General features: G+C 35.7%; 1 protein-coding gene across 1 annotated transcript in view; it reads left to right on the forward strand.

Annotated features, from left to right (window-relative positions):
• The window catches only part of LOC122788075 (keratin, type I cytoskeletal 15-like), a 121,351-nt gene extending 114,312 nt beyond the window's left edge, over window positions 1-7,039 (forward strand). The window contains exons 7-8 of the mRNA XM_044054999.1: window positions 248-384; window positions 5,999-7,039. Coding sequence (XP_043910934.1) covers window positions 248-384; window positions 5,999-6,114 — 253 coding nt within the window. The 3' untranslated portion in view covers window positions 6,115-7,039. The remainder of the gene's footprint in view (window positions 1-247; window positions 385-5,998) is intronic.
• Window positions 7,040-21,380: the final 14,341 nt, after the last annotated feature.

Raw genomic sequence — 21,380 nt, forward strand, 5'->3', positions numbered from 1 at the left:
ATTATATTCAGGTAAATATAGAATCCTCTCTTACAAAGAGCATACTCATGTAAAGTATGTCATGTAAGTATTGCCATGTCTATGAAAGACCAGATCAATTACTTGATTAGCAAGGTCTTTAGCTATGCTTTGCAACCATCACCTCAAACATCTAATCAGGTATCATAGTCTTAGACATAGTTCTTCTTTGTATTTTGTTATGTATGTGATTTCCAATTGCACATTACCTCTTGCTTTGTTTTTGTAGGCATAAGTCTTCTACCCATGGGTCTGGCTCTGGCTTTTCCTCTTCCACATCCCAAGGTATAAATGTGAAAACCACATCTATCACTAAAGCACCAGAACCACCTAGGCCAGTTTCTCCTGAACCAGATCCAGTCAGAGGTGAGCATGTTGTAAATTTACCTTCATCAAACTTTAATATATCACATAATTAGTTAGAATGTTTTGCTAAGTTTGGTTTAAAAGTTAACTACTATAGCTTAGGCTTACTGCTATGGTTTTGGATCTCAGATTTAGCCTTGCTCCTCCTAGATTTACCCATTTCCTCATAATGTCATGCATGGTTATGAGAACATATCTTATTAAATAAATAAATTAAAACTTTGCAAAGATCCTCTTCCACTGACTACATAGGATCTAGTTATGTCCTTTAAATCAGTACTGAGCCTTTTAATTTCCCTCTTGCAGCCATTTCTCTATGCAGTCTTCTTCATCCACTGTTCTTACATATTAAATGGCCTTCATCTGATCCTTAATAGCATGGTACATCCACACAATATCTTCTTGTTACCCTCTTTCCTCTAAGGAAATATTGAGAGTAAGAGATGTAACAGTACTGAAAGTTCTTGATGAAGTGTTCTTAAGTCAGTAATTCTGGCCATTGCCAATATTTACATCCTTTCTTCATACTCCACTTACTACATTGCCCTTACAATCTTAAAAACTCTACTCAGGACGACCTCCTCCAGTTTATTGTCCTAAACTATGTAAGGCTTCCAGTGCTATAATTTCCACTATATATATATATATATATATATATATATATATATATATATATATATATATATATAAACTGAATAAAATACATCTGTTCCTTTGATATTCACCTTCCGTATGAAAAATATTATCATTCACTATGGCTAACTAACCATTATGTATATAACTGAGTTTAGATCTAAAAATTATTTTGTTTCTCTTTAATCTTCCTTTGATATGTATAACTACTACCCTTGTATGTGTTTTTTTTTCCACATAGATAACCGAAAACAATACACATTTGCTTTCCTTTACATTAAATACTTGTTGCCATTTAACTAAACCCTCTTGTTAGTTTTAATAATTTCTCAGTGATGTCTGTATCATTAGCTGATAGATGTATGATACTCTGCTTGTTATAATACAAATAAAACATGCCAAGCAGCACTGTCCTCTATACTGATACATGCGGTTCACCAGTGGTTAATCCTTACAGGCTTTCTTAAAGCTAAGCTTGTTTTGCATCTATTGGTCATTATTTAATAAGCTGTTGTCCTAAAACCTGAAGGCCTGTTAACATTGCCATGTGAAGTATTACATTTTTAAAGAATTGTTTGTTTCAGGTAACCACAAACTACACACATTTACCCTGATAATTTTAAAGTTAATTGATAGGAATATGATCAAGCTGGTTATTTTAGGTGCAAATTCTTTATGAAATAAATAAGCAGGCTAGATACCATCTAAATGGAGTTGATTTTCAGTGCAATGGGAGGTTGTCATAATTTTAGAGGTTTACGGAATGTAAGCTGATGTTGTTGCACACCAGCTTAGATGTAGGTGGTGTGCCAGGTTAGTCCACCATCATAAACATTATTGCATCCTTTAAATTACTCCATGGTTAGTCTATTTTCATTTTATACAAGATTGTAAGCTGCAAAGACAATCATTTTTAAATATAAAAATATCTTCAGAAGTAAAGTGGCTACCGGATGTTTAGTAGCTTTATGAGAGTTTATATCATTTTTGTGCTATTAAATCATGCAGTTTAAGGGGCAGTAAAAAACAAGATTACAGCTAGAGAAGAATTTTATGTTTGCAAATGAAATAAGCAGTGAAAGAATGAGATTAATAAGACTAAAAGCGATGCAGATATTTTTTTTGTAACAATTGAAAGGGTAGGCATTACTGATTGGAAGGGGTAGAGTCTTTAGTTTTGGCCTGAAAATATACACTAGCAATCAGAAGGTCAGTTCTTAGAGGAACTGATACTTACATTTGCAAAGAGGATAATGAACATTGAAGAGTGTTATGCTTGCCAGGAGCAAAAATACAAGATGTGAGTATTGCCTTAGAATTCCTTAGTAATAAGGATGTGTGGAAATGTTTTTATTCATGTTGGTACAGATGATTTCAACTTCAAGAACTCGGTGTTAGTAGCAAACTTACAACCCTCTTAGATAACATAGCTTGTACATATATTTATTAAGACCTATTTTCCCAAATCACATACACAAAGGAGAGTCATGTCAGTGTTAATGAAAAAAATGGATACGCACTTACATGAAAAAAATACCCATTCTAAAATGTAGAAATGTGTAAACTGTCCAAGCCTAATTTTAGGCACATGTATTTAGACAAGATGGAGTCCACTTGTCAAGGGAAGGAGAAATAATTTTTGCAGCAGATATACTGCAACATTTGAGTAACACAAGACAGGATTTTTGCCAGGGCAGAAATGTAAAAGTTTACAGATAGCAGAATTTGAGTTATCTTTTCTGGTTATTAATGCCAGGAGCATTAGTATTTATTGGAAAATTTGTTACATTTACATAAGATTAATGTTATTATTTGTTCTACAATGGTTAAAGAAGAACAACTGTTCTGTAAGCATATCTAGCTATATATCTATCTTTCTATCTATCTATCTATCTATCTATCTATCTATCTATCTATCTATCTATCTGTCTACCTGTATTTTTTTTTTTTACTGAAAAATGAGTTTTAACAAAAAAATCAGCTGGAGGTGTTATAACAGGGATTACAGATTGTTAAGAGACCTGCAATTATTACTTATTTAATGATAACACCAATACTGTAGGTTGTGTAACTGTGACAAACCCTGGAGCAGATTAAAATTATTGTAGTGTAAAGCCAATCAAGTCAGTTGCTGACAACCCAGAGCAATACATACATTTTTTTGCATGACAGTTTTGAATGGGAAATTGGAATGCAAATACAACTGGGCTGCACATAAAAGATGAACTTTATTTAACTCTAGCACCTTGGCATAAGCCTTCAATGAGTAATAAAACAAGAATCAAAATAACAGTTTACATACAAATCCTTACAAAATTAATCAATCACAGTTAATTACAAATATTTAACAAGTCTAATTAAGTACTTCCATTTACATTCTACATTTAAACTATAAGGTGATAAAGTAGCATGTTTCAAAATATATACAGTCTTTTCATATAATAATTTATCCTTAAGTAAATTTTCCTCACCAAATTTAACCATTTGTTTTAAAATTGTATCTTGTAATAATGATATGTTGCTTTGATAGTATTGTTTAAAATGAAAAGCTATGAGGATCTCAAATTGTTGCTTTTATATCCCTAAAATGTTCACATAGTCTATGTTTAAAAGCTCTCTTAATCTCATCAATATAAAACAAATTACAGGGACATCTAAGAACATAAATAATGCTCTCTGTTGTATGTGTAATTTTTCATAGAATTAAACCATAAATTATTTATTTTCTGAAGAGAATGTACAATATATTTATAACTATAACACTTACCACAAGGAAAGGTACCAACCAAAGAATTATGAAAAGTTACATTCACTGGGTAGTGGGAAGAATAGAACAACTATGCACAAGCATATCTCCCTAGACTACATCCACATCTCTAAGAAATTAAGGGAATATTAGATAAATTAAAAAAAATCTTTTGTCAAAAACTGTCAATAATACCTAAGCAGATCGACTACTTTATCAGTAAATGTATTATATGTCATTACAAAATATATATTTTCTATGAATTCTTATTTGAATGGGAAATTGTTGGAATATAGAAAATAAAAAAAGTGTTTAACATCAGGGATGAGACACTCAAGGTCATAAGGATACAGTTCCATAATATCAAGATAATTACTATGAGATATACAAAGTATAAAAAATGGAAATGATGTCAGATATTAACTTTGAAAAGTGAAGCAAATAATGGACAGACTGATTAAACATAGTATGAGAAAAAAAATGGAAAAATTTAAAGGAAATTCATATATAATGATATTGAGCTTCGGCATAATAGGAAACCATTGCATATACATTTTATTGGTTTATAAGATGTAGTAGAAGTAAAGACATACAGATCAATAAACTGTGTGTACATTCTAAAATTTATTTACAAACATAACTGATTATGCTCATTTCAAAAATCTTACGCAAAACAGTTTGGCTCCACAAAAGGATGATAGATTCTGCTAGTAATAGCCATATAACTTCAAAACTAGCACAGGGAGGAGATGGAATTAGTAACAATGACATAAGAACACTTCATCATGAATCATTATAGTACCATTATATTTGACATTCCATAGGTCATTTAAGTAATGAAGATTCCTCAAGATTGGTGGCATGTTCTTGATAAACCAATCTTTATAGGATAGGGCAGTACAACAACCCCAGACTTATGTAGACCTATCAGGTTTCTTTCTTGTTTAAAATAATGAAGAAGGTTATTATGGACAAATTATTGTTAGAATTGGAATGGCTGGGACTTGAAAACATATATCAGCATGCATACGGTGACAATAAATTGAAAACTACCTATAGTATGATGCTCTATAACAGTATAATACAGCTATTAGTGAAAAATTGGGCTGTGATGTAATTTATATAGGCTGAATTCCAGCCTTTAATGGAGCATACACAAAATACTGATCAATAAGTTAGAGTAACTCAGTATTAATGTAATTTTTATAGGATATATTTGCTGTTTAGACTGCAAATAGAACATGAAAAGTATCATACAGCAATTGGACAGGTGACATTTTAAGTTACATTCAAGGAGTCCCACAGGGCTCTGTCCTAGGCCCATACCTGTTTAGGTTGTATCTTTCAGATCTATGTTTTTTTGTTTTTTTTTACCTGACGAAAAAACTAAACAAATGAGATCTGGGAGACATAGACCGAAGGGTGAATTTTGAATACAGCACACAATGATTTAAAAATGTGGATTCCTAGTTGATCCATCTTCAGATACTTTTCTGAACATATCAGTTGACTGGTTAATGATGATTATAACACTATAGGCCATATAAAAAGATGCATAATTTCTAGGAAAGGATGATATCATTGTTTGTAAGTTGCATTAGACACAAACTAGAGTATGGAATAATGATGTGATAATCTTTTAAGAAAACTAGCAGGAGCAAATTGGAATGAGTACAGTACAAATATGCCAAGGATTTCCATGTATGTGAAATTTAAGTTATTACAAAAGGTTAAAATATCTAAACTTGTGCAGTGTCTCATACAGATACTTAAGAGGAGACCTTATTCGTATTTATAGGGCATTTAGAGACAGCTTCTTCTGTGAATGCTTGGGGCTTATCAAAGCATAGTAGAAAATCATCAGACAACCTGCGTAGGTTATTATAGAGGAATGAGATATGTACTAACTGGTTCTCTAAGAGAGTATTTGAGGCATGGAATTGACTACCAAATTACATAATAGCAATCACTAGGTGAGATATTTTTAAGAACAATTTGAGCAGTTGTAATGGGAACAACTATAATGGTATATTGGCAGGCTAGAAAGGCATCATTGCCCAACCTTGAATTTACATGTATGTATGCATGCAAAAAGATTTAAACAACTGTTTCCAGATTTCCATATATTAAAAAAGGGAACTTGTTTTCAATAATTAGTCCAGCTGTCTATGCATGAGTTTAACTTAATGTGTAATTTTCTTTTAAATTTCTTTATTTTTTTTTAATTAATTTCAGATCCTGTACTAACCACAAAGGTGAAAACAATCACTCAAATTATGGTGGATGGTGTGCTCCAGTCAACTGAAGTCAATGAAAAAGTGCTGCCAGGGCACGTTACTAATGACAAATAGAAAGGAAAATTAATCCCACGTGCATTCTTGACTTCAAAGACTTTTTTCAAACTCAACATATGCATTTACAGTCAGGAGAACAATGATTATGGAATATAAGGCTAAGATTGCTGTTTCAGAATAATGTACACTGAATCTAGAAATGTTTTTTTTTTCATACAGTATAGCTGTCACTTGTTCATTTAATAATTGTAAAAGACACAACTCATCTATCTGTTAATAGCTTGTGAAGTTATATACCTGTAACAACTGTAATCATCTTAAGAATCCTTAAACTGGCATACAAGAGTTTTTGAATCTGCTAAAGAATCAGTAAAGCAGTATACCTATTGCGCTCTGAACACGTTTGGTTATGCAGTAGTTCTTGTTGTTGCTACTGCTGCTTAGTCATTTATGAAGTTTTAAACCCTTATTGTAAAAGACCTTTAAAAACATTTTGTTGAAATACAAGATTTCAAAAGTCACCAGCCAAATTAAACATTTACTCAAAAAATTAATTATTTCCCAAAATGTAGTTGTTTTACATCTGTTTATACCTACTCAAAAGTCATAAATATCAGAAAACAGTTATGAATATGACCTCATTATTGCAAGCAGTTATAATTTTAAAGAGGCATGTGTAGCAGAAGTCCAAGAACTGTCAAATATGGGGCACTCAAGAGGAAAAGACATTTAGTAATTAGGGAACATGAACGTTTTACAGTTCATTTCTCACTGAAAAAAAATAGAAAATAAAAGTGTCTCCTGTAAATTAAACTTGGAATTGTCCTTTGCGTAGTAATGGAATTACTTAAATTATGGAAAGAGGTTATGCAATTATGTTTTCTTTCAGCATGCCCAAAAATGTCACAATATTGAAATCTCTTAATTATGGAAATGATTGCCTTTTTCATTTAAATAAAAGTTATTTTTTTTCTTAATCTGTTACATGTGTGTTTATAAACATTTCTTATCTGATTATGTCTGTCGTATATCAAGTTATGGATGACATCTTTATCTGCTACTTGCACCCTGAAGTGTTTAATATATTTGTACTGGGACAATAGAGTCGGACATAAAAGGATTAAGACAACCATTTTTTTTTTCTAGTGCTTGGCAGTGAAGTCTGGAGAGGTACAATGAGGAAAGAAAATGTAATGACTGACAGTTATAAACGTTAAAAACCTAGAAATAAAACTTTGTTGCAGTAGCATACAGTATTCTTGGTTAAGTAATACATTTTTCTTTATTTTAAAATTAAGGTATGCCACTCTGAAGATTCTTTGGCTTATGGTAGGGCTATTTCAATGTATTTGCTCTATAAACCTAACATTACAATACTGGGCCTTGAAGTTAGCATCACTAGACTGGTTTATATGCCAGTGAGGTGATATGGTACCTACCTTTTATCATGATATGGAACATTAAGTCATGAATCCTTAAAGCTGCATAAGTCACCTGTATTGGATTTTAAAGTGGACACTTTGATCAGCTATGCACAGACAGGTGAGCTACTTCCAAGACTGAAGGGACAAATTAGAGAGACAATCAAGAGCTTCTGATTAGCTACAGAAAAATAATCTTCTGGTGTTTTTATGCTTCTATGGCCTAGGTGTGACAAATTTACTGACCATTTATATTGAAATTGACACTGTGGTACTATTCGTCTGCAGCTTTGATGAGCTGTAGATTAAATCCATCAGTGCAATAGGTGCAATCATATCATTATTGGTCGAAAGCATGGGTGAGATCTGCTATGTCACAAGTAACAATATGCTGCAGACCCTCAGTGACATAGGTGAAATTAACAAAATAGCATTATAAATTATAACAAACACTAAGATAATGTACTTTTGTGCCACAAGTGTGACCTGTATTTGGTATAGGTCAAGTTATGATACTAAGAATTGAGCAAATAATTTGGCAATGTACCAAAAACACATTATTGAATGTGTTAAATAGATTTAGAATTATTCAAAAGATATTAGAAAATAGAACTCACTCATTTGAAAGAAACTTTATCAGTGGATTTAGTTTGCTGTTTTGATGTCTGAATGCTTGAAAATTAAAATTGCTCATCTCAGAAAAAAAACATCCTAGTTTTGAAGAGTCTGACTTCTGAGATAACATATACAATATAATTTAATGGTACAATACATTAAATATGTATTTTACATTAGGGCAGTACCCCCCCCATAGCATCTCATGGACAACATTACTTCAGATTGCTTAATAATATCAACTCTAGATTTACTACAAACTGCAGAGAAATGGTATTTTTTAAGTTATAGTAGCCTTAGAGTTCCTAAACTGTCAGCTGTGGCACTATTTTTTTTTTTTGCAATCAAAAATATGCTGCATTGCTATTTACAGCAGTGGTATTTCAAGGATTTTGAGTAGACTTCAGGAAAATTGTATTCTGTCTATTTCCTGTTAAACTGAGTAACAAATGTATAAAACTGAATCTCGTATTGTATCTGTTAATATTAGTGAAAATGCAGATAACCTGGAAAGAAAGGTGTATCATTTTGATTTTAACACAAAAATATGCAACACAGCTGACTCACAAGAAAAGTGTAAAATAAATTAAAAATGATTTGACAAGACTGGAGGAATGGTCTAAAAATTATATTTTGAATTTGGTGCAAGAATTATCTTTGAAATCAATAACCCAGCAAAGGGGTATACAGACAGGGTGGAAGTAGTAGCTAAGGTAAATATGGAGAAGAACCTGGAAGGAGCAATAGCAAATAGTTTAAAAGTACATAATCAGTATAAGCAAACTAACTAGTATCTATAGGAATAGGTAACTGCAAGTTATTATTCCTCTTTATAAATAGGTGGTAAGACCTCACCTAGTGTATTGTGTGCAATTTTGGATACTTTGCTTCAGAAGATCATGTATGGCAAATAGGTAGTTCAGAAAAGAAAGAGAGAAATGCTACACAATCTTCACCATAAGTCATAAAAACAGACTACAAGGACTTTAAAAAAATATGAAAGTGCGTATGTATTTGTGACAAAAACATGTAAGTACAAGTGACTGCCACAGTTATACAAATATATGAAGAACAACAAGATGCAGTCTTGAGGTACAAGATAAATGGTTTAAGAAGAAATACAAGGCGTTTTATGTAAATGTGATGTCTGAAAGATTACACTAGGCATCCAAAGTGTCTCATTACAGAGCAAGTGAGTTAATAACAGAAACAATTTTCCTGAACTTGTATATTTAAAAACTGTGATGGCTTTTAAGAATGCATGGGAAGACAAAAAGTAGTTCTTATGAAGTGAGAGAAACAAAGTACTGAGTAAGTAGGGTTGGCTTTTTATCCAGTATATATATGTGTGTGTGTGTGTGTGTGTGTGTGTGTGTGTGTGTGTGTGTGTGTGTGTGTGTGTGTGTGTGTGTGTGTGTGTGTGTGTGTGTGTGTGCATATGCATATATATATATATATATATATATATATATATATATATATATATATATATATATATATATATATATATATATATATATATATATATGAATATATATATATATATATATATATATATATATATTTATGGGTCTACTTTAGAACACCGACATGCCAAAACACCGACGACCAGATCACCAAGACCAGACGATCGACAACTGAGATGACCGACAGTTTAAAAGCCCGACGCTGAGAACACCGACATGTTAAGGTAAGTGAGCGATAGTGACAGACTTTAGGGTTAGGGGTGGGTTAAGTGAGTTAGGGTTAGGGTGCAGGTAAGGTAAGTGTGCGATAGTGACAGACTTTAGGGTTAGGGACGGGTTAAGTGAGTTAGGGTTAGGGTGCAGGTTAGGTGAGTGTGCAATAGTGACGGGCCTTAGGGTTAGGGTTTGGGTTAAGGTTAGTGCATAGATAGTTGTGTATGTAAGGTTTAGAGTAGGTTTGTAAGGTTTTTGGTGTGCTTGTGTTGTATGTGTGTTTTTCGGAAAAAGTATTTGTTTTGTTTTGTTGATTGCTGGGATTGTGGTTTGTCGGGCATGTGAAGTTTCGTGCTTTTGAACTGTTGATCTTCCGGTCTTGGTGTTCTCATTATCGGTGTTTTGGCATGTCGGTGTTCTAAAGTAGACCCACACACATATATATATATATATATATATATATATATATATATATATATATATATATATTTATATATAAAATGAGAGACAGAGATATATGTAGATAGGCTGGATAAGTATAGTGATACAAGTGCTTTTTCATCATCACCAACATCATCATTATCATCAACCTGATTTTTCCCACTTGTATATGGGGTCAAGGTGTTGGGTAAACAGTTGCTACTTCTCTTGATACAAAGCCACTCTCCTACCTTCTTTGACTGTCATGCCCACTTTTGACAGGTTTTCTGTTATATAAACCATCCATTTCTTGCCTGGATGCTCTTGTCTTGTCCTGCCTTTCCTATCTGTCTGTACCAATTCTGTTTTACCAAATCACTTTCTGCTTTCCTGAATATGCCCAAACCATAGTAATCTTTCATTGATCTCTGCAAAAGGGCTACTTTTAGTTTTGCTCTGATGTTTTCATTTCTTCATCTGTAACACAGTGGACATTCTATTACCCATTAGAATCAGTTCATCTCTATCACCTCAAGTTTCCTCAGTAGCACTCCCTTCACTGTCCAGGTTTCTAAGCCTTAGACAAGCAGTGGTCACACTACTGTTTGTATACCTTGAACTGCTTGAAATAGGGAGTAGGATGCATACTGTGTGATAGATCAAGAAATGAAAAAGCACATGCATGTGAGTGCACACACATACACACACACACACACACACACACACACACACACACACACACACACACACACACACACACACACACACACACACACACACATGCACACACAGAAAATAAATAGGGCAAGTACCAAAAATGCACTGCACATTACAGCAATGTCATCTTCATCACTGGGCAGTACTGGCTTTACAGAAAAGCCCATGCTAGTACTAAATTGCAGGCTTGTCCACTATTGGTCTATTTTGACTATAACAAGCTCCAGAAAGTCTTTCTTTCTCATTAGCTGTACAATCAGGCCAATGACAGAAAAGACACTGGAGCTGTTTTATGTCAAATTGGCACAGTTGAGTGAATACAGATTTTCAAGTTAAAATTGAAGTTATGTGGCGTGATTGAAAGGCAATGTAATTTGTGGAAGTTCCTGTTCAGAGTATGCTCTTTATCTTTATGTGTTTTTTTTCTATGGGAAGAAAAAAATCAGGAAAGACTCTACAGCCAAAACCCCAGTAAACTACAATGTACTACACTCTGTGCAGCTTTTAGTCCACTTGTGAACAGGAAATCCCCACCTGTAGTTTTATAAAGCTTATATAATAGTATATTCAGTGGGAAATGTAGATGTAGTATTAAGAAACGGCTCCACAGTCGGTCCAGCCACGTGTCTTAAAGTTATAACATAAAGGACAATACTTTTTTTGGAGGGAGTGGAGTGAAGCAAGATGAATATAAAAGCAGGATAGTGGCATTTAATGCAGGTTCTGATGGCAGCAATTGACCACCACTGTAAACATCTGCAAGGAGGCAGGGTCATAACAACGCGCAGAGATCTATTTTTTACACAGAATTATAGAACTAAGTAAACTCCCACATTATGTCAACATGACAGAAGACAAACATCAAGGTGTTTTCTGTGTCTCTCTTTCATGACAGGAAAGAGATGTTTTGTTAGTGGATATATAATGTATTTCTGGGGGAACAGATATTTATTGATATTCACAGTCATCTAATACCCCAGTGCCACTACACTGATAATGCAATGCCATAGTATAATGTGACATCACTATCATTCCAACTTTCAGCTTGTTCTCTTCATGAAAGAAGTGAGTGTCTCAATCTTACAAGTGCAGTTGGATGAACATTTACATACACAATTTGCTGTTAACATGCTTGCAGAAAACAGAGCATCTACCTGACTTTTTTGTAATGAGCTAACAAGCAATATAAAACCAGAGCCACAGCATGCAAACAATATAGTAAAAATTAGAATAAAACTAATTTAAACATTTCAACTACATTCAAGTGTATTTATAAGAGTATATACTTACTAGTGACACCATACAAGTTTAACTTCATACCCTAGTTTACAATTTATTGCAAGATAAATACTTTTCTAAAACTTGGCTCTAGACAAAATCATCAAAAATTTGCCGTCTGTACCCACTTACTGCATGGCTTTCCCATATTAGGTTGAGATACACAAGTTAAGCTTTATAAGCTTTTCAAGATCTAAAAGCATAATTTGAAAAATATAAAAAAGCACAAACAACTATTTTTATAGGGAGGCAATCCACATGAACTCTCCACGTTGTGGCCCTGTCCCCATATAGCTTCCCTAACTGAAACAACTCTGTGATCAATTTAAAATGAGGAAAAGTAGCACACAGCACTACAAATGCACCCTGAATAAGTGCAGCTAAGTTTTGTAACAGATATCATGACCTAAAACGTAAATGAAAAAGATGTTTCAAAGAACAAATCTCAGTGAAGTGTGGGTATATCATTGTAACTGCCATATATTTTATTGCCAAAAATATGTATTGCATATTCCCTCATCATAGTTTATGTCTTAAAAACTTTCCAAGAAAGTAATTTATTTAAAGTATTCCTACAAACGTTATTACCCCGACATTGTATACATGCCAGGGAAGCCATCTATTAACAAGCCTGAGTTCATGAGATTTTCCTTGGCTACCCTAAGTTTCCTTATGCCCAAACCACCCATCAGCCACACTGTATCAACTAAACATAGCAAAACATTTGATTTCCATTTTCCGTATGTTGCTTTTATTACAACTGTTATCAAAGGAAAACGTCTTTTTTTCATATTGAGTATCTTGTACTTACTTGTTATACCTTAATACTAAAACAACATCTATTAAAACATCACTTCATGTTGCTGGACCCTTTAAAAAAGATTCTTTCAAGACTTTTTTTTTTTTTTTAATTTGCACATAACTAAAGGTGTTGCCACCTCCCCAGACCTCCTACTGACATCAACAACAGCTAAAATTTGTTGTAAGAGACATAAGACTCACTCGGTTTGGTAGTGAAATATTTGTGTAAACATCATCATGCAAATATTCCAAACCTTCTTGAATTGATTGCAGTTGACAAACTGAAGACCATCTAGAGGGCTCAGTTTCAATGCATAAGAATTTTTGCCATTCCTGCAATGATTTCCTGTATGTCTACACCTTCCACCTCCTTTATGGAATTACAAGCACTACTAACCTGTCCTTTCATCACAGGTACCACACCTCTCATTTCTAGTATCATGGTAAATACCACTGAAGGAGTTGTCCTCAAATGGTCAGCTATTCCAATTTGACAATCTATGTTTACAATTCCCTTGAATTCTGCTCTCAGCATGTCTAGTAATGCATATTTGTGCACAACCTGTACCCAGGCACCCCACTCCCATGAAAAGTTGTCATAAAAAATTAATTATATGTAAAGTATCCTCTCAAACTATCCTCAAATTGACACTATAATTTACTATATACAGTTGGAAGCAGCAGCATCTAATGTGGTTCCTTTCTATCCCATATCTCCATACTGCAACTCTCTCAAATTTCACTTGCTTGTCATTCAGGTCAACTACTTCCACCTAGTTTTGTAGGGCTTCACTATCAACAAACATAAAACCTTCACATGGATGTCTTCAACCTGTAACTGAGGATCTAATACATTTAAATTCCCTTCGTCCCATGACATTATATGTTTTTCTCATGACACTCTCTGCTTTCCTTCATCCCATTTGAAATTCATCATATTTTTAACAGATTTCAAAAACTATTTGAAACACTGACTAGAAGAGCCAGAAGAAGAAAAAAATACAGAAAAACCTGCAGAACAAAAAAGTACTCTCTGATTGAATTCCATCCCTAAAAGCCTCTGCATCCTAAAGTCAACTGTCAATATTCTTGCTGGAGCTTCATATGTTTTAGACACCAAATGAAGCCCTCATTCATACTGCTAAATATAGTGTATACAAAGACTACTATGCATATTTGCACTGAGTCATTAGGCTATCAGAAAGTAAGTGATTTGCCACCACATCTTCCAGCTTTTTACATTAATTTTATAGTCAGAAATGTTATCAAACCAGCCAAATCTGTACGCAAAAGTGGGAGAGCAAAATATAGCCTGGTACAAAACATCATCAGCTAAGAGAGAAATATTTAATTCCCTACTCTACAGCAAGTAGGAAAGATGTCTAATCGAAGTTGCTAATGACTTATCATAAGCAAAAGTGAAGGCAATGAACATTCCCATTTAATTCCAATACCCAGTTATACAGCGAAGACCAGTTTTGCATGAGCTTTTAAATTGGCCTCTGATGCTGTAAAATAGCCATACTTGAGTCAAATTATTTGAATAAACCATTAGGGAAGCACAGCTCTAGCCAGATAATACCTCATCCCCCTAAAGACCCCCACCCAAAGACCTTCACTGTATCTAAGTTAATTATCACCAAATTGTTCTGCACAGATTGCACCAAATGCAAGAGAATTTCAGATTTCCATATATTATCGCATGCCTGTCTCCTAGGACAAGCTCGTACTGACCAAGGTAAATTTAGCCATGTGCCATTCAGGCTACCAGTATTACTATGAACAATGTATAATCATGATAAAAAAATCAAAATGGTTCTACTTGAAGATATCAAAATTAAGTCTTTAACCTCCTTTAAGATGACCAGCATGGTAAAAATGTATCTATTCTGGATTACCTTATCATATAAATTCAAACAACAAGGGGCAAACTTAGCTTTACAAAATCTCCATACCTCTGTTGGACTACCATAATTCCTTGGCATTATTTCTACTGCTTGCCTAACCATTATTGTTATCAATTCTTTCAGCAAAATAGATCTACCCAAGAGTAATGCCTGCTTATTGGTAATGTGACTTGTATCCATACTGTTCAATAAAACACTTATCTTTTCTTGACCATGTCATCTCCCTTCCAGTAGATTTTGGTAAAAGTTTTAAAATTTCTTTGGTAATATTTCCAGATATGGCATTAGCTGTGCATCATGCTTACTGCATAACCTCACAATTACCCTGTTTGCATGTTACTTCTCTCACAGCTAGTGTTGTCTGCTACTCAGAGAAACTAAGAACATAATTATCTTTGACAGTTGCCCTATAGTATTGCAATTTACTATCTGTCAGACCTTCAATTTCCATCTGTATTTTTCCATTTCTGGTCTCTAGATTGTATCCCTCTCTAGAACTTTGTTCTTCAATTCTACTATCTTTTGTTATTTTGTAAGAGTTCTTTTCTTGCCATGCAATGATAATTAGTATAGAGTATGACAACTTATGTTACCATGTATGGATGATCTGTTGTTCTACATATTTTATCTAGCCCTATCTGAGAGGGAAATTTCACAGAAAAAAATTGGAATATCCATTAACATGTTTTAATACTCACACATCAGTAAAAGGTCCATAACTTTGTCTTGCTGACCCACATGCTTTCTAAATTTTGATAACAGTATGGACCTTGATCCCCCTCTAACTTCATTTATACTCAGTAATGTGTTCTAACCTCCCGTGAAAAGTAATATGCCTTCTTGGAAAACAATCAGAGCTCTCATTCCATTTATAGATTCCTAGTGTGTGTGTGTGTGTGTGTGTGTGTGTGTGTGTGTGTGTGTGTGTGTGTGTGTGTGTGTGTGTGTGTGTGTGTGTGTGTGTGTGTGTGTGTGTGTGTGTGTGTGTGTGTGCTTTTACTGGTCTTATGCAGTGACACTGTTAGGTAAAAGGTTTTGATAAGGTAATGTGTGGTGTTGGGGTTAGTGGCAGTGGCAGGATCACACATGACTAGGGATGTATAGGGTGTCAAAAACTACAACTATTCAGAAACTCTGCTGATGGAAAAAAAGAAGAAGAAAAAAAAAGAAAAGCTTTCCCTACCTGATCGGTAAAAAAAAAACAGTACCAGTAGTCAGAGAAATTATGCATGTGATACTATTATTTTTTTACCATTCAGAAAGGCTTTTATTTTCTTATTTTTATAGGCCTAATTTACTTTTTTCTTGACGTTTGTAATTTTCAACATGCAGAAACTGATTGTGATTCAGTATTTCTGTATGTTATTACATACATTTGTGTATATATATATATATATATATATATATATATATATATATATATATATATGTTTACTATCACAATGCTGACGTGCACTTGCACGGCTGTGAAGTATTCGAACAACAGATGTTCAAATACTTCATATTTCGGCAGGTGATGTGAGCAAACATGACCATTGCGAATGGACTGTGCATTCGCAATTCTAACGTTCGCTCATGTGAGGGAATCGTGGTATGGTGCGGTTAGGGAAATACATCCCTTTCCTCACTGTAGTGCGATCTCGGAGTTGGAATATTAAGGTAGGGGGGTGTGGGGGGGGGCAGGCGGGCTTGCCCCCCTGCATAACTGTGAGTTTAGGCTAGGTAGGTAGGTAGTTATGGGACGGGTGGGAGTGCTGTGTATTGCCGTAAATGTCGCGAGCGACATTTTCAACAATACACAGCTGTTTTTGACTTTAGGTTAATTCGGAAATGTTCATTTCCGATGTATAAATTCGAAAATGCAGACACATTTTTTTCTGATTTTCGAATTTATGATAGTAAATATAGTAGTAGTATATATATATATATATATATATATATATATATATATATATATATATATATCAATCATCTATCAAGGTTTCTTCTACTGCTAACGAACAATAGCATTACTTTTTTTGTATGTTTTTCTTGCAATGATTAAGCAAACTCTTTGCCCCAATAACCTCCTCTTAATGTCACATGCTCCTGTGCAATTAAATGCAGTGATGATATAATTTCACACACATACAATTCTCATTCTTTTCATCTCTACACTATTAATTAATTCTTAAACTACAGGACCATCGCATTACTGCATATTATGACATTCGTAAGAGTGGCCATACCAGTTCCTCTCCAGTTGACTGAAGTCCTACTTTGTTTCATTTTTGTTTAAAGATCACCCCCTTAAGAAACTCAGTCTTCATTATATCCTACCCATATTGAGATGGCATTTAATTATTGTCCCAATTACAACTCCCTGATGATGTATACAAGTAGGTCCCTCAATAAACAGACTTATTAGCAGTTACTCCTTTTTTTGCCATACCTCTACGTACAATAAATCATTCTTAGCATTTTCACTTCATCATTAAGCCTCCAGACCCACTGTAAACAAGCTCAAGCTATATACTACCACCCAACATATTCCTTCATATTAAGGCAGCTTCAAAAGTTTTCTCTACAAATGAGATTTTTTTTTCTTTTCAGTTAGTCTTGACCTGAAGTTAGAACTACCTCCTGATCTAATGAAGTTTACAGAGCCTTCAGTAAGTCTGTGGACAAACCCTTTGACTTACCAGACTTTGATGTTCAGGGGCCATCTCCTTCCTCAGGTATTGTAACAGAACTATTATTGCTTTAAGTACCTCCTGTGAATCTGAAAACATTTTATATCCTCAGAAAATACACTCTGCACAAAGCTGGGTATTCAACCATATTCAAATTTCTGTAGTTACCAAGACATAGTTTCAGTACAATAACAGCAGTTCCTGTATACCCTTAGCACTTTGCATGCCTTTATACCTTTGAATAACTGTGGCAGACTATCTATATTTCTTAGAAATATCATTACTTTACATCAGATTACCTATCCAACTTGGAGTTACTGGAGATGAAAAAAAAACTTTAAAAATCAGCTATTACTTCATTGCAAGCTATCAGTGTCACCAAACGATCACAGAAAATATCTCTGTGCCACTGCAGCATTAAATGTCAGACAAAATATCTTCTTACTGGGAGACATCAATTACCCAAGCATAGATTGGCACCATTACACCTCTAAAATTAGTTATTATTAGTGTTTCTTAGACATCATTAATACCAGAGTATTGGAGCATGTTGTAAACCCACACACTAGAGGCTATAATATCCTTGACATGGTTCTTACTGATCTAGGCCCTGCCTGCATCCCACCCTGCATCTTCCAATCCCTAGTTAAATCTGACCATAAATTAATCATCTTCTCTGTCAGGCCTAGTGGTATGACCCCACCACCAAATAAGACCATATTTAGTGACTTCTCCAATGAAAGCCAACTTCAGCATGTAGAAGCCATTTACAAAATTCCCAACACTCCCATACAAATGCACCCAACTGACAGGGCTGTCGCATTCACCTCTGACATTTACCAGCACCTGAACAGTTGAACAGAAAGTCAGCATCCATCCGCCTTAAATATAATGGTAAATTCAGGAATAAACCTCTCAGGTGGAAATTCAGTATTAAAAAATTGTACAGCAAAAAATGAAAAGTAATGAAACGTTGTAAGAACTCACCCTCTTCCCACCAAAATACTACATTAAAACATGTCAGCAAGGAACTTCAAAACACTATTAGGAAATGTAAAGCAGAGTGAATTAATGTGGCTACCAATTCTAAAATTAGCTACAAATCTTTCTTCAATTATGACAGTAAATTAATGAAAATATCCAACAATGCACTGAACTCATCCATAATATCATCCATTCTGTCCCCCAAGATATAGCTGATATATTAGCAGACAAATTTTGTGCTAACTTTGCCCCTTCTCCCCACATTGTTGCTTCCACTATTACTGAAAATTTAGTTTTCCCTGAAATCACAGTGAAACAAGTCTTAAAATCCCTGTCAAAAGGTAAAAATAATACTTCTATGGGATCAAACAAAATGCCAGGCTATATTCTCAACACTGCCAAATATGCACCATCTCAGCCTTTCCTTAACTGTTCAACCTTGGGTGGCCCCTCTACAAACCCAGGTAATTATACACCCATCAACCTCACCAGCTTGATCTGCAAAGCCATGAAACATGTTATAGCAGAACTCATTAAGGGGGACACAGGCAACATAACTCATCTAGATCTCAGTCGGTTTGGTTTTGTAAGAGATAATAAGAAGTTATGTACTCACCATAATGTTCCATCTGAGTAGGTATCTTCATTTGTCTGCAACCTTTGGGATATGGATCTGATCTCGGATCCGAGCCGGCAACTTCTACCACAGCATAGATCCGAGCTCCTAGCTCCTCCCTTTACCCATAATCCCCTGCCAACCCTGACTGACCTCGGATCAAGTTTGCCCCATATAACAACTTGCTAGTGTGTCCCGGAAGGGACTCATGTAAGACAACTCCTACTTAGAATCATATTGGTCAGGGGGAAGGCGGGTGGGATGGTTGCAGACAAATGAAGATACCTACTCAGATGGAACGTTATGGTGAGCACATGACTTCTTAATCTGAAATAGGCACTTCATTTGTCAGCAACCTTTGGGACAGAGTCCCCAGCTACCTGAATCTTTGGTGGCCTTCATGGAATGATATTCTGGAGCACTGCAGAGCCAAAGGACACCCTACCTCTGGAGACAACATCCAGTTTGTAATGGCTGATAAAAGTATGGGATGAAGCCCAAGTGGCTGCAGAACAAATATCATCCAAGGGAACCCTAGATCTAAAAGCAGCTGATGTAGCAATGGCCCTAATAGAATGAGCGCGGACTCCCTGAGGTGCAGGCCATCCCGAACTCTGATATGCTAAGAGAATACAGCTCGCTATCCATCGTGACAGTGTAACTTTAGAAACAGACTTGCCTAGGCTGGTTTTGGCAAACGAGACAAATAACTGGTCGGATTGTCTATGAACAGCCGTTCAATGAATATAACAGCGCAGTTGTCTGTGCATGTCCAAAGAATGCAGCTTATACTCTCCTTTGTTCTGATAGTTGGGGAAGAACATGGGAAGATTAATAGATTGATTAATGTTTGCTTCGGAAGATACCTTAGGCAGAAAAGACAGATTGATCCTGAGGTAAACTCTATCCTGATGGAAGGTCAAATGCGGTGGTTTGACACAGAGAGCCTGAAGTTCAGAGACTCTTTTGGCCGAAGTAATAGCCACCAGAAAGGCCGTTTTCCAAGAGAGGTATTTGAGATCAACTGTGGCCGCAGGCTCAAAAGGGGGGGCTAGTCAAGGCCTGCAGAACTAAAGCTAAATCCCATGGGGGTACTATCTCCCTGACAGGAGGTCTGAGGAGGAAGGTACCCTTAAGGAAAGCTTTACAGAGCTTGGAGGTAATAAGAGGGCCAGACTCATGCCCTACATGATAGTGTGAAATCGCTGCTAGTTGCACCTTGACTGTAGAACAGCTAGCCCCCTGATGAAAAAGGGTAGATAGAAAATCCAAAACCGATGTTAAAGGTGCTGTAAAAGGATTTAAATGATGGTGCTCAGCCCAGATGGAAAAGCGTTTCCACTTACTCCGATAGACCTTTCTGGTGGATGGCTTGTGTGCTGCTACTAGAATGGCTTTGACTGGTGAGGAGATTCCGGGAGTCCTAATCAAGACTGGAACTGGAGCAACCAAGCCATCAGCTTGAGGTTGACCAGGTTGGGGGTCGGAAGACCCAGGGGGTGAGTAATGAGATCCAGAAGAGAATCCAAAATCCAGGGCGGATGAATCAGGTGAGACCATAGGTATGGGAACCACGTCTGACGAGGCCAGAATGGGGCAATGGCTTTCTGTAAACGTTTTAGCATCAGGGGCAGTGGGGGGTAAGCATAAAGGAGACCAGGAGGCCAAGCATGTACTAGAGAGTCTCTCGGGGACTCCCCCAGAGGTGGGATTAGGGCGAAGTAACTGTTGCATTTGGTATTTGAGGGAGAGGCAAAAAGATCGCAACAGGGCTGCCCCCATTGGGCAAATATTCACTCCGCTACTAGAGGATTGAGAGACCATTCGTATGGAATCAGGATTGTACGACTGAGCCTGTCTGCTAGGATGTTGAACCGTCCCGGAATGTGCATTGCAATGAGAAAGCGGTTGGTGGATATCGCCCATTCCCACACTCTCATGGCCTCGCGACAAAGAGGATAAGACCTGGTTCCCCCCTGTTTGTTGATGCACCAGACCACTGACATGTTGTCCATATGTACCGCAATTGTCCCAATCGGAAGAAGGTCATGAAGTGCCTGCAACGTCAAAAGCACCGCACTCATCTCTAGGACATTGATATGCAAGGAGGTCTCTATGTCGTTCCATGTGCCTTGGACCATTCTGCCTGAATAATGCCCCCCCACCCCAGGCAAGAAGTGTTCGTGGTCACTGTGGTGATGGGAGGAGGCATC

Source organism: Protopterus annectens, chromosome 13.part0 (assembly GCF_019279795.1).
Source record: "Protopterus annectens isolate FY-2018-M chromosome 13.part0, PAN1.0, whole genome shotgun sequence".
Lineage (NCBI taxonomy): Eukaryota > Metazoa > Chordata > Ceratodontiformes > Protopteridae > Protopterus > Protopterus annectens.